The sequence below is a fragment of the Prionailurus viverrinus genome, chromosome A3, assembly GCF_022837055.1.
Source record: "Prionailurus viverrinus isolate Anna chromosome A3, UM_Priviv_1.0, whole genome shotgun sequence".
Lineage (NCBI taxonomy): Eukaryota > Metazoa > Chordata > Mammalia > Carnivora > Felidae > Prionailurus > Prionailurus viverrinus.
In genome coordinates this window covers 103,364,843-103,379,236 of record NC_062563.1, presented here as the reverse complement: position 1 = coordinate 103,379,236, position 14,394 = coordinate 103,364,843, and the positions used below count along the sequence as shown (strand labels likewise).

Genomic DNA, 14,394 nt, shown 5'->3' with positions numbered 1-14,394 from the left:
ATAAGCATGAAAAAAAATTTTTTTAGTTAAAAAAAAAAATGTGATACCAGAACTATGAAAAACAGTTTCCTCTTTAGCTAATCTGAATTTCTGGTTTCCAGAGTTTTTGTACAGTCAGAATTTTTTAACTTATTTGGGAACCATATTCACCTGGAAGCAAAATGGCTATTATCTCTTATCTCTTTCAAGTAAGGTGTTTTTTTTTCTTTTTTTTTTTAAATATCATTTGAAGACTAAATCATGAAATCATTTTAGGGGGACAGAAAGGCAAGTTAGTTCGAGTCTGTCTAGTAGAGGAAAGTATCCTGATCCTTCCATACTTTTCTGCCAGGTCCCTAGAACCTTTTTAGTGCACTTGAGAGAAGACTTAATTCACACACTGACAGTTTCCATGAAGTTTCCAGGGGACCTGTAGACCCTTTCGCCTCTGCGTGCCTCATCTGCACGTTGCACTGCGTCTGGCAGTTATCTTCATGTTGACAGTGTATCTTTGTTTAATAAATTATAATTCATCTGTCCGGCAGGAAATGGGAGGCTATTTTATAATCAATGGCATTGAAAAAGTCATCCGAATGTTAATTATGCCTCGGAGAAATTTCCCCATTGCAATGGTAAGACCAAAATGGAAAACCAGAGGGCCTGGCTATACTCAGTATGGTAAGTTATAGTGACCTTTGGAATGTTCTTTTAGAAAAGTTTTGTTTTTCTAGGGGCGCCTGGGTGGCACAGTCGGCTAAGCGTCCGACTTCAGCCAGGTCACGATCTCGCGGTCCGTGAGTTCGAGCCCCGCGTCAGGCTCTGGGCTGATGGCTCAGAGCCTGGATCCTGTTTCCGATTCTGTGTCTCCCTCTCTCTCTGCCCCTCCCCCGTTCATGCTCTGTCTCTCTCTGTCCCAAAAATAAATAAACGTTGAAAAAAAAAAAAAAAAGAAAAGAAAAGTTTTGTTTTTCTAGTAAGCATTTCTGTTAAGTTAGTAAGCATGTTATAGCAGGAAGCCTACTTTTATTATGTTTAATTTTTTTCACATTGAAAGAACACATGTATGGGTCGCCTGGGTGGCTCAGTCGGTTAAGCATCTGACTTCATTTTAGGTCATAATCTCGCAGTTTGTGGGTTCAAGCCTCATATTGGGCTCTCTGCTGTCAGCCCAGAGCCTGCTTTGGATCCTCTGTCTCCTGCTCTCGGAAAAATAATAAACATTTAACAACAAAGAAAGAAAGAATGCATGTACTGATGTTCTTATTTATGGAGACGAAGGCTGGCCTGACTCAACCAGAGGGGGGGTGTGGGCCTCAGAAGTCTCCTATGTAGGTTTCCTCTTCCATGGCATTCCTCTTGGAGTCCCTGGCTGACAGCCACCTGGCCTCTGAGTGCTCACTGTGACAGAGCCTGACTTCATAAGACAACATTTTCATTCTTGGGTAACCCTGCAAGTGAATAACTTGTTTTTATAACTGAGCTGAAAATCAGCCTCTAATGATAGCCATATATACTATCCCTAGAATAATAGCATCTCAGCAAGTCAAAACGGCTAGTCGTTTATTCTTTTGCATCACTGATGTGGAATGCCTTTGTTTAAAGCAGTCTTTGTTCCAGTCTTTGTTTAAAGCAGAAACAAAATCGAAAATTCTGCTGTTCTCCATTTGGACTCTTGGATGAAGCCATTTTCTCTTGATCAGATTCCACAGAGTACAGGGGATATAAAGTGCTGTATGATGAGGCTCTGCAAGGTGCTCGCGATATAACGTGTTATAACACACGGACCCAGCTCTACAAGGAAACTTTGAAGTTTCATTACATTTGTAGTTTCAGTTACTTGTAGTGGTTTTCAGCCTAGGGAGATTGTGTGCCCTAGGGGATTTGGCAAGGTCTGGAGACATTTTTGGTTGCCAGTCTTGGCTAACCTTAGTGATTTGGCTCTATTTTTAAGAGGGTTAAAAATAATTTAGGGAAAAAAGTAATTATCAAAGCAGTTACAGTATTACTGAGTTTTTGACTTTTTGCTTTGTTTCTATAGGAGTTTCAATGCACTGTGTAAGGGAAGAACATTCTGCTGTCAACATGAACCTTCACTACCTGGAAAATGGCACGGTTATGTTGAACTTTATTTACCGGAAAGAACTGTTTTTCCTTCCTTTGGGATTTGCACTGAAGGTGTGACTTAACGAATGTGTTTCTTTTGCTATGAAGAGGTTCAGTGGAGGTCACATTCTGTGCAGAATGGATAGGTTCTCCCGAGTGGAATTGATGGCTGTATCAGCTGTGCACTGCTCCAAAACAAATTACCCAAAATGCAGTGGCTCAAAATATCAACAACCATTCCTCTCTCACTATTTCTGTGGTGAGGAATTTGGAAGTGGCTGGGATTTGGGGCACTTGTGCCTCAAGGTCTCTGGAGGTAGCAGTGAGATGTCAGCAGGGGCTGCAGTCATTTAGAAGGCCAGTAGGGCCGGAGGATCCACTTCCAAGGTGGTCACTCATGGCTGGCAGGTCATTGCAGGCTGGTGGCAGCAGGTCCTGGTTCCTGTGCACGTGGGCCTTTCCACAGGCTGCTGGAAGCGGCTGTCTTCCCCGAGAGGGTTAGCCAGGAGAGTGAGGCCGAAGCCACAGTCCCTTTTGGGACCTGACCTTGAGAATCACACATCAACTTTTTTACCATGTTGTCTTGGTCACACAGGCCAGTGCTGACTTAGTGTGAGCGGAGACTCTACAAGGCTGTGAATACCAGAAGGCAAGGATGATGATGGGGCCATCTTGCTGTCTTACCATACAAGCCATGCCTTGTTTTGGAGAGTTCATTTGGATTTGCCAGTAGTGGAGTGCTAAATCTTCCTAGGGAAATAGAATGGCTAAAATTGTTTAGTTATGACTAGCGATTAAAAAGAAAACCTTGGTCTTTTGTTTTTTTCTTCTATTCTAGGCACTTGTCAACTTCTCCGATTACCAGATTTTTCAGGAGCTCATCAAAGGCAAAGAGGAGGACTCTTTCTTTAGGAACTCCATTTCTCAGATGTTAAGGATCGTAACGGAAGAGGGTTGTTCCACACAAAAACAGGTCCTTAATTATCTAGGTGAATGCTTCAGAGTGAAGCTCAGTCTCCCTGACTGGTACCCAAATGAACAGGCTGCAGAGTTTCTGTTTAAGTACGTGCTTTTGCCTAAACGGTTGTCTGTGGGGCGGGAGGTTGTAGTTAGGGCTATGAGTCATCTGGAAATCAGAATGGACCTGGGGGTAGCATTCTGGTCTAAGGAAGCAGGGCCCAGCTCTGTTCCTCTGGCCATCCACACCTTTCTTTCTATAGTAGTTTCGTTTTATTTTATTGTGCTTTTGAACTTTTATTTTGAAACAACTCCAGACTTCCAGAATTGCTGCAAAAATAGTACCGTGGACACTTCACATTCACTAGTTGTTACCATTTTTATTACGTTTGTTCTCTTGATTTCTCTTTACATAGGTCAGCATTTTTCTTCCTGTAACATTTGAAAGTTGTAGGCATCCTGTCCCTTTATTTCTCCAAGGCAAGGACTCTGTTATATAACCATGTACAGTTACTAGCGTGTAAATTAGTATGTAGGCACAGGTCACATGTTGAACACCTGAATGGCCAGTGCCACTGAGAAACTGAATTCTTAATTTTATTTAGTTGTAATTAATTTACATTTAAATAGCCACATTCTGCATGTCATGCCATGTGGTCCAGCACAGCTCTAGACCCTGTGAGTATGTACTGTCCTGTTGCTAATGTTGCCAGTAAAGAGGAAAAGCAGTTGTCTTTAAAAATGAGTAAGAACTTTTAAGTAAACGGGAATCGGGAACCTGGGTTCGTAGGACATCAAGTTCTAGTAGCAGCTCAGTCGTTTTAAGCTTTGCTTTCTGTTTTGACACAGCCAGTGCATCTGTATCCACTTGAAATCCAGTACTGAAAAGTTTTACATGCTTTGTCTCATGACCCGGAAGCTCTTTGCTTTAGCCAAAGGAGAGTGCATGGAGGAGAATCCTGACAGTTTAGTGAATCAAGAAGTCCTTACACCTGGTCAGCTCTTCCTTATGTTTCTGAAGGTAAACGCTTGCTGCTTTCACCCTTGGGCCAGTCGGCCCTCTTGTGGAATGGTGAGACGGTTTCCGGTAGCACTGTTTTCTGCGTGTTTGCAATTTGTAGTTTCGGCACTTTACGTTAGCCTGCCTTTTTAATTTTTTGTTTGTTCGGCAGTAAGGGATTTAATCCAAGATCTTAAGTTTATACCAAGTTCAGAAACTTCTTTAATATTTCTAAGAGGTTAAAGGCAACATCAAGTCTCGGTCATAACATTAATGATAACATGTAACTGGCCAAACGTGTGTGATTTCCATACTTTTTTTTTTAATGTTATTTATTTTTGAGAGAGAGAGAGAGAGAAGGAGAGAGAGAGCAAGCAGGAGAGGGGCAGAGAGAGAGGGAGACGCAGAATCCAAAGCAGGCTCCAGGCTCTGAGCTGTCAGCACGGAGCCCGACGTGGGGCTCGAACTCACGAACTGTGAGATCATGACCTGAGCCGAAGTCAGATGGTTAACCGACTGAGCCACCCGGGCGCCCCAGATTTCCATACTTTTATACCAGCTTTGTTTTAAGCTTCTGAACCCCTGACTCTGGGACACAGTAAGAATCTTCAGGAAGGTACAGGACAGTGACATAATCTGAACTACAGACTTCAGTAGCCATTTCACTGAATATCACAGTGGAGATTGAGGTGTCCTGTGATTTCCGTGCTTGGTTCTGAGGGCTTCTTAATAGTGAGGGAGCGAGAGATACTGAAGAGCTGCCCTCTCTGAACTTTGGACAGCTCTCTGAACAGCTCTGGTGAACGCTGTTCATCGTCCTTTGTGGTGTCTGCCCTCCCTGCCAGAGGCACTGTCTGCTCAGCTTTATACCCCTGAACCTTTTACCAGAAAGGCTGGGGACCTCATAGGAAGGCTTCTTAGAGGCCTCTTCTCACTTCTCTTGCGCTGTTGTGTGCAGGCCTTACATACAGGTCTCCAGTCACTCGACTGCATTTCTAAAGTCAAAAAGTGCTAGAACTCCAAAAATGCGAGTTGGCGGGAGAACCTGACCTGCACTGACGGGAGGCTATTGATAATTTTCATTTATCCTACTTAGTGTGATAGTTTGTTTGTCTCTCCGTAGAAGTGTGTTTGATTACAAGCCGGCACCTCAGTCTTCATAATGAGTTTTTGTACCTGCTACCTTTGTAAAGTCTGGAAAATTCTTAAGACAGAAATAAATTGGGCCCAGGTCGTCCTATAATGCACTGCTCTTTGAAGAAAAGTTTGTTGTGAGGCTTAAATAAATATGCAGGGTGCCAGCTTACAGTATGTGCCCCATGCTAGTTGCTCACCTTAGCCAGTTAACTACAAAGTGACAATAGGCAGACCTCTTACCAGGGAGAGACCGTTTCGGTCCTCATTCCTCTGGTCTCCTGTCTCAAGTCACAGAGCTGCTACCTGGGTCTCTGGTCCTCAGGTCTGTGGCTTTTCTTTCCTGTTTTCTGACTCTGCTGTCTCACTTCTTTTCCATTTTGCTTCAGACTTACAGGAGAAGAGAGTGTCACTCTTTCCTACCAGTTTGTCAGCTGTCTTGTGTGTTGGGCGTCATTTGGGGACTTGGACTCTTCTTAGTTGTTTTTACTGTTAAGAGAGTGGCTGCTGCTTTAAAGCTTTGCATTTGTTGCCTGTTTCTGGGGTTGAAGCTGTTCTGACTTCTTGATGAGAGCATTTTAATGAAAAACTTTTCTAAAGCCAAAGCAAATGTGATTTTTGTTTTTGTTTTAATTTTATTTTTTAATTTGAGAGAGTGTGTGCACGAGTGGGGGTGGGGGAGGGAGAGAGAGAGGATGAATGAATGAATGAATGAACGAATCTCAAGTAGAGCCCAATGCGGGGCTTGATCCCACAACCCTGAGATCATGACCTGAGCCAAAATCAAGACTCTGACCCTCACCTGACTGAGCCACCCAGGCGCTTCCTCCCAGAGCAAACTTTTGATTCTTTTCGTGAATGTGGATAATCTTTACTAGGAGCGTTTTTGCCTCACTCCAAGGGACATTTGACTGTGCCTGGAAACATTTTTGGTTGTCACAGCTTGCAGGATGCTACTGGCATCCCGTGGGTCAGGGCCAGGGATAACGCTAAATATCCTGCATGCAGGGCCTGGCCCCTCACTACAAAGAACTATCTAGCCAAAATGTCAATGGTGCTAAGGTTGAGAAACCCTGATATGCAGGAGTTTGTGGCTTCTGCCTGAACAGGAATAGTGTGATGAAAGACTGTTTTTCAGGCTTATAGACCAGACGTTCTCCATGTCAAATGTATAAATTAGTGGGCCTTTGTTATGGACATGGGATTATTATGTGGGAGTAAGTATGAAATGTGAGTAATTTAAATGTTATAGTTTCAATTTTTTTTATTTCAGGAAAAAATGGAAGCTTGGTTAGTGTCTATAAAAATTGCTCTAGACAAGAGGGCTCAGAAGGCCAATGTGTCCATAAACACTGAAAATTTGATGAAGATTTTTAATATGGGAACAGACCTTACAAAACCATTTGAATATCTTCTTGCTACTGGGAATCTGCGTTCTAAAACAGGTGAAATTAAATAGATTGGCTTCAGGGGTTGTGGGAGGGGGGGATGGGCTAAATAGGGAAGGGGCATTAAGGAATCTATTCCTGAAATCATTGTTGCCTACATGCTAACTAACTTGGATGTAAATTAAAAAAATAAAATTAAAAAATAAAAATAGACAGACTTCATTTTAGGTACAGTTTTAAAGTTATTTGATCAATATGGATTCATATATTGCTGAGAGAGGTTCTCTTTAAAAGTGAACTTATCCCTTGGGGCACCTGGGTGGTTAAGTTGGTTAAGCGTCAGACTCTTGATCTCAGCTCAGGTCTTGATCTCGGGGCATGAGTTCAAGACCCATGTTGAGCTCTGTGCTGGGTGTGAAGCCTACTTAAAAAAAAAAAAAAAAAAAAAAAAAAGGCCTTTAAAAAAGTGCATTTGTCCCTTTCACTAAAGACGGATTTCATGTTGTAAATTTGACAAGTGTGCATCAGTGTGCATCAATCTGAAGGGCTTGAAACAAGGCATCTGTAGAGCTTAAATCCACTTCTTATCATCACATGCATCTCTGTGCCTCCTTCTAGAATTCTAAAGATAGCTTAGATCCGTGAGGAATCGTTACAGGTGGTCTGGGGCGGGGGGGGGGGGGGGGGGGGGGTGCATCACCTAAACCAGGTGCATCAGAAAGGCCTGAAAAACTGAAGTAGTCATTGAGGGCCCAGAAGTAATACTGTTGACTTTTTTTTACACAGATAGTACCGATGCAGATTTTTTTTTTACGACTAACGACTTCTTACATATTTTCCATCCCTCTCTGATGAATCCCGTTGAGTTACTTGCTGTTTCACACTAATTTAACATTTCCCACAAAGGAGGTAGTAGTAGAAGGAGAGAGGGAGCCAGTGGGGCTAATATAACTTGGGAAATCTGGGGGGGGGGGGGGGGGTTACTGCCTTTTTACTACTAATTTTGTAAATCCCTCCCACTCGTCAGCGCTAATAAACTTTCTAACTCACTCTGATTTATAGTGTGCTCTGAGGTTTTGTCCTCAGAGCCTCGCATCGAAATACACTTGTTTTTTAAGTTTAGCCTGTTTTTGAATGACTTTTGTTTTATTAAGGTCTTGGCTTCCTGCAAGATTCTGGACTTTGTGTTGTGGCTGATAAGCTGAACTTCATACGCTATCTCTCCCATTTCCGCTGTGTGCACAGAGGGGCTGATTTTGCTAAGATGAGGACCACCACAGTACGCAGGCTGCTGCCGGAGTCCTGGGGTTTCCTTTGTCCTGTGCACACCCCAGATGGGGAGCCCTGTGGCCTGATGAACCACCTGACTGCCGTGTGTGAGGTCGTCACACAGCTTGTGTATACAGCATCTATTCCGGCTTTGCTCTGCAGCTTGGGTATGTGATGGACAGTGATAAACAGTCTTGTTTGGGTGTGGGGGTTTTAACAGGTGCAAACTGTCAAGTTATGCTTCTTTGGGAACTAAGCAGGGAATTCCTGCAAGAATTCTGTTTACTCTTCTGTGCAGGAGTTGGGCTGGTTTCCTGGCTTGCCTGTAGGTCAGGTGCATTTTTTTGAGAATGAGTGAGGGAGAAATTAAATGCTATAGTTTTATTTTACTTTTTGCAAAAATAAAAATGTCGAAACATTTCAAATACACCAGCATTCAGCATTATCGTTAATGCATTAACATTCAGCAATATCAGAAATAACATTTTGGGTCACTCCCTGTATCTGGTGACTCGACCACTGCATCTCTAAGTAGGAAACAGTGTCAGTTTGCAGGAAGACCATTAAAAAGAGGTTGTCTAGTAGTCTGTACCCTGATGTCATAAGAGACAGAGCCTTTGTTCCGGGGGACTCACAGCTGCTATCTCTGCTTTGGCGGAATGTCCTGGAATAAACACAAAAGCACCACTAGTCTTGATGCTGGGGTTACAGATAAATTTTAGCAAGTAGGCAAATTCACAGATGTGGAATCCGCAAATAAGGAGGATCAAGTGCAGTTGAGGTTTTGGGGAAAAGTTTATCTATTTACATGGTTGTAATCAAAACATAGAAGATATACGTAGAAAAGCCTCTCTTATACCCTTGTCCCCCAGCTGCTCTCCCCAAAGACAGTCCGAGTCACCAGTTTCTTGTGTATCCTTGCTGAAAGGGCCTGGAAACATGTAAGCAATATAAAAATGTTCTGGTTTGGAGGCAAGATCTCTAAAATGATGAAGCGGTTGTCGAGCCTATCTGGAGGGACTTTTTAACGTAGGAGAAAGCACTCTGGTGTGAGCATTTGGTCTGTTCACTTCCCCAGGGGTCACTCCAGTTGATGGAGCTCCACACCGGCCGTACAGTGAGTGCTACCCTGTCCTGCTGGACGGCGTCATGGTTGGCTGGGTGGATAAGGACCTTGCTCCTGGTGTTGCAGATTCTCTCCGACACTTTAAGGTGATCTTGTGTCTTTGTGAACTGTTCTGTCCCTTACTCCTAGGTTGTCTGTCCTTTTCTCGTTGTCGAGGTAGCCCCAGGGCAGCGTAGACTGGCCAGGGGGTCTGGAGGTCAGAAGCTGATTCCGAAAGTGCCTCCACATCCCCTGTAGTGTCACAGTCTTGTCTTGTGCTGGCTTCAGAGGTTAGGGTCAGTGACAGATACTTTGACCTGCATGCATTTTTTTGGTAGTTTCATTGAGGCCCTAGTCTGCTAATCTTGCAAATTTTTAACTTTTTTTGTTTTGTTAATACTAGTGGCATACAGGGGGCCTCAAAATACGTCCTTTATATTTCAAGTAATGTTGAAGATATGCAAGGTATAAGTCACACCCTGTTACCTTCTGGGTCTTAAAAGTGGATTTCTATCTATTTATTTTTTATTATTATTAAACAATTTTTTAAAGTTTATTTATTTTTGAGAGACACAGGGAGGGGGAGGGGCAGAGAGGAAGAGAAAGGATCCCAAGCAGACTCTGCATTCTCAGCACAGAGCCTGATGTGGGGCTCAAACTCACAAACCGTGAGGTCATGACTGAGCCAAAACCAAGAGTCGAACGCTTAACCGACTGAGCCACCCAGGCGCCCCATGAAAGTGTGTTTTTAAAAAATCAGGTATGGGCGCCTGGGTGGCTCAGTTGGTTAAGCATCCAGCTTCGGCTCAGGTCATGATCTCACAGCTCGTGAATTCAAGCCCCATACTGGGCTCCGTGCTGACAGTTCAAAGCCTTGGAGCCTGCTCCCGATTCTGTCTCCCTCTCTCTCTGCCCCTCCCCCACTTGTGCTCTCTCTCTTTCAAAAATAAGTAAAACATTAAAAAAAAAAAAAAGTAGAATAACATTCTTTGACTAACTTATATTTGGAATTTTCCTAACAAGAGTTTTGGTATGAGACAATGGGCATTGAAGAATTGTTCTTTGGCAACAGGATGAATTATAGTTCGTGCTGTGGTTTATTTCAAACTGTACTCTGGTTCAGTTTTCGGTATCTTTAGTTTTCAAATTGTTCAATACAATTTTTTTTTTAATTTTTTTTACATTTATTTATTTTTTGAGAGACATAGACAGAGCACAAGTGGGGGAGGGGCAGAGAGAGGAGGAGACACAGAATCCGAAGGAGGCTCCAGGCTCCGAGCTGTTGGCACAGAGCCTGACGCGGGGCTCGAACTCACAAACCGTGAGATCATGACCTGAGCCGAAGTCGGTCGCTCAACTGACTGAGCCACCCAGGTGCCCCTGTTCAATACAATTTTAAACGTAAAGGTGTTCGAACACCACAGAGAACTCCCATCTGCCCATTACCTAGATCCACCAGTTGTTAGGTTTTGCCCCACATGCTTTATCCATTTGTATGCCCTCTATAAACCTGTATAGTTTTTTCTTCTGAACCATTTGAGGGTGGTATACAGACCAATCCCCTTTTCCATGAAGATTGCCACCATCAAGTGTATTCTTCCTGAGAACAAGGGCTTTTTCTCCTCAATAATCCCAGTACACTTTTCAACATCAGGGAAGGTCAGGGTGGTGGAGTCCACAGCTGACACTCAGATTATGCCAGTTGTTTCAGGAATGACTTCCACAGCAATTTTTTCTCTATCCTGGTTTGGGACCCAGTCCAGCATCATGTATTACATGTAATTATCATGTTTCTTTAGTCTCCTTTAATCATGAACGGCCCTTCAGCTCTTCGTGTCTTGACTTTTTTAAAAACTACAGGCCAGTTTTTATATAGCTATCCTTTATTTATGTTGGTGTGTAGCTTTCTGATGATGAAATTCAGGATATCCTTTCAAGAGGCACATGATCTTGGGGCCCCTGGGTGGCTCAGTCGGTTAAGCGGCCAACTTTAGCTCAGGTCATGATCTCACGGTTTGTGAGTTCAAGCCCCACATCGGGCTCTGTGCTGACAGCTCAGAGCCTGGAGCCTGCTTCAGGTTCTGTGTGTGTCTCTCTCTCTGCCTCTCCCCCACTCATTCTCAATCTCTCTCTGTCTCTCTCTGTCTCTCTCTCTCTGTCTCTCTCTCTCTGTCTCTCTCTCTCTTTCTCTTTCTCTCTCAAATAAATAAGCATTTAAAAAATGAAAAAAAAAGAGGCACATAATGTTGACTTGTCCCGCAACTAGTGATGCTAATTATGATCGCGGTAAGGTTGTGTTCTCTAGGTTGATGCACTGTGCTGTTGCTAATTTTCTGGGTAATTAGTAATTTGTGGAGAGATATTTGGAAGAAGCTATGTGAAAGCCTCATCAAGTTTTTACCTGCAAGTTGGCGAATTCTTTGCAAAATTATTACTCTCCCATTGATGATTCTTTCCTAAGGGAATGATTATTGTGATGGCTGCCCCGTGATTGTTTCCTAGCTCTATCATTCCTTCTGTGTTTGTGAGTTGCTATTTTGTAAGGTAGAGTTTTCCTTTCTCTTCCATTTATTTGTTTTTTTATTCACAGCAGCATAGATTTACAGATGCCTGTTTTATTTCATGAGTTGCTGTTGCTTATTTTGATGCTCAAATTGTATGATTTCACTTTTTCCAGAGGTCCCTGTGGTTTTGTTTTGTTCATAAATGCATATAACAAAATTTACCATTGTAACCATTTTTAAGCTTCTAGTCCAGTGGCATTAAGTATGTTCAGGTTGTTGTGCAACCATCACCCTATCCATCTCCTGAAGTCTTCCATCATCCCAGACTGGAAGTCTGTACTCATTCAACAGGAGCTCCCATTTCCTCCTTCCCTGGTTGCCACTGTTCTACTTTTCTTCATGAACTTTGACTTTGCTAGGTACCTCATGTAAGTGGAATCATACAGGATTTGTCCCTTTGTGTCTGGCTTATTTCGCTTAGCGTAATGTTTCAAGTTCATCCCTGTTGCAGCCTGTGTCAGAATTTCATTCCTTTTTGGAGCACCTGGCTGGCTCAGTTGGAAGAGCATGTGACTCTTGATGTCACAGTCATGAGTTTGAACCTTACGTTGGCTGTAAAGATTACATGTATAAATAAACGTAAAAATAATTGCATTCCTTTTTTTAAGACTAAAGAATATTCCATTGGGTATACTACCACATTTTGCTTATCCATTCGTTCATTGATGGATACTTAGCTTGCTTCCACCGTTTGTGTTGTTGTTTTGTTTTTTTTTTAAGCTTATTTATTTTGAGTGACAGGGCTGAGGGACAAAAATGGGAGAGAGAAAATTCTAAGCAGGCTCCGTGCTGGAAGCGCGGAGCCCAATGCAGGACCTGATCCCACAAACCGTGAGATCATAACCTGAGCCGAAATCAAGAGTCAGATGCTTAACCAGCTGAGCCACCTAGGTGCCCCAGGTTGCTCCTACCTTTTGGCTGCCATGAACAATGCTGCTGTGAACATGGGTATACAAGTACCTGTTTGAGTTCCTGCTTTCAGTCCTTTGGCGTGTATGCCTAGAATTAGAATTGCTGGATCATACGGTAATTCTGTATTTCATTCTTTGATGTGTTCTGGGGGAAATCTGTAGTATTTTCTTTTAGATATACTAAGTGTATTATATTAATTTATTCCCTGATCATCATTCTCTAGTACTAGTGATGAATAATGAACCCTCAATTCCTGGAATAAATCCCACTTGGTCATGGTGTATCATTTTCTTAATATTTAAGAAATACCAGTTAAATAGTAAAAATTTATTTTTTTCTTAATAGATACATTTCTGCTTTATAAAAAGAATTAGAAAGTTTTCCTTTGTTTTCAGTGCCCTGGAACAGTTTGTAGAAATTGGGTTATCTGGTCCTAAGTCTGCTAGAATTCCCCTATGAAACCATCTGGCTCTAGTGCTTTCTTTGGGGATAGTTTCTAGATATGTTTATTTGTAATATGGAACTCGATCATCTTTAAAAAGGCTTTCTACCTCTGTTGAGGTCTGTTTTGGTAACCTGCATTTTATCCATTTCATCTTGATTTCTTAGACTAGACCCATGATTTTAAATTTTAGTTTCACTGGGTTGTTTTTTTTTTTTTCATTTCTTACTCCGTGCATTTGTTCCCCCCCCTCCCCCCCCCGCCAGCTTTTTTTCTTGGTTAGGTTAAGCAGTGGGTATTTGAGAGAATGCAGAATTTTGATTTATTGCCTTGAACCTTTTTCAGTATTAATTTCAGGTTTTATCTTTGTTAACTTGTGGGGGTTTTGTGTGTGTGGTTTTTTTTGTTTTGTTTTGTTTTTTGGCCTTTGTGTTAAGAATTTAATCCATTTAGGGGAGCCTGGCTGGTGGCTCAATTGAGAGTAAGAGAGAGCATGAGCAGGAGAGGGGCAGAGAGAGACAGAGAAAGAATCTGAAGCAGGCTCCAGGCTGTCAGCACAGAGCCTCACGCGGGGGCTCGAACCCACAAATCATGAGATCATGACCCCCAAGTGCCCACCCCTACATCACTTCTTTTTTTTTTTTTTTTTTTTAATTTTTTTAACATTTATTTATTTTTGAGACAGAGAGAGAGCATGAACAGGGGAGGGTCAGAGAAAGAGGGAGACACAGAATCTGAAACAGGCTCCAGGCTCTGAGCTGTCAGCACAGAGCCCGACGCGGGGCTCGAACCCACGGACCGCGAGAACATGACCTGAGCCAAAGTCAGACACTTAACCGACTGAGCCACCCAGGCGCCCCCCTACATCACTTCTTAATTGAACTCTTTTTGTTGAAAACAGGTGTTGAGAGAAAAAAGAATTCCTCCCTGGATGGAAGTGGCCCTTATCCCCATGACGGGAAAACCAAGTCTATACCCAGGGTTATTCCTGTTTACTACTCCTTGTAGACTTGTGCGGCCTGTGCAGAACTTGGAATTAGGCAAAGAAGAACTAATTGGAACTATGGAACAGGTACACAAAGCATTGTGTTGGTGCCTGAACCTACTCGTGTGGTATATGACTTCTGAAGACTTCATCACTGCTACTTTTTAAAAATGTTAGCGCTGTTTGATAACCATCAGGAGTTTGAGAGAAAATCAGAACTTACCTCTGTCTCCTCTATGATGAACACAAAGCCATTTTCACATTTCCTCCCTCCGCTCACCTACCGAGAGAGAGGGTTGATGGTCATGTTACCTGCCTTCCCATCCGCCCAGCTCCTATGCACCTGACTCTGCCTCAGGTGGTGAGGTGGGAACATTCCATTAGACTCACTCACCGCCTTTGCCTCCATCTTTGCAGTTGGGAAACTGTGGGCTTTGTGCTACCTAAAAATTTCTTTCTTCCAATCTTCCACAGTTGAACCAGGGTGGATTTAGAGTGACACGGGTCAGGTAAGCGATATTTCTAACTGGAAGCTTCCCCGTGCTTCCCAGTGGAT

At 42.8% G+C, this 14,394-nt stretch overlaps 1 protein-coding gene across 1 annotated transcript in view; it reads left to right on the top strand.

The window, feature by feature from the left end:
- POLR1B (RNA polymerase I subunit B) overlaps positions 1 to 14,394 on the top strand; it is a 28,115-nt gene that overhangs the window by 6,357 nt on the left and 7,364 nt on the right. The window contains exons 4-11 of the mRNA XM_047853620.1: positions 525 to 657; positions 2,018 to 2,154; positions 2,921 to 3,144; positions 3,889 to 4,060; positions 6,447 to 6,618; positions 7,716 to 7,997; positions 8,909 to 9,042; positions 13,755 to 13,925. Of these exons, the coding sequence (XP_047709576.1) occupies positions 525 to 657; positions 2,018 to 2,154; positions 2,921 to 3,144; positions 3,889 to 4,060; positions 6,447 to 6,618; positions 7,716 to 7,997; positions 8,909 to 9,042; positions 13,755 to 13,925 (1,425 nt within the window). The remainder of the gene's footprint in view (positions 1 to 524; positions 658 to 2,017; positions 2,155 to 2,920; positions 3,145 to 3,888; positions 4,061 to 6,446; positions 6,619 to 7,715; positions 7,998 to 8,908; positions 9,043 to 13,754; positions 13,926 to 14,394) is intronic.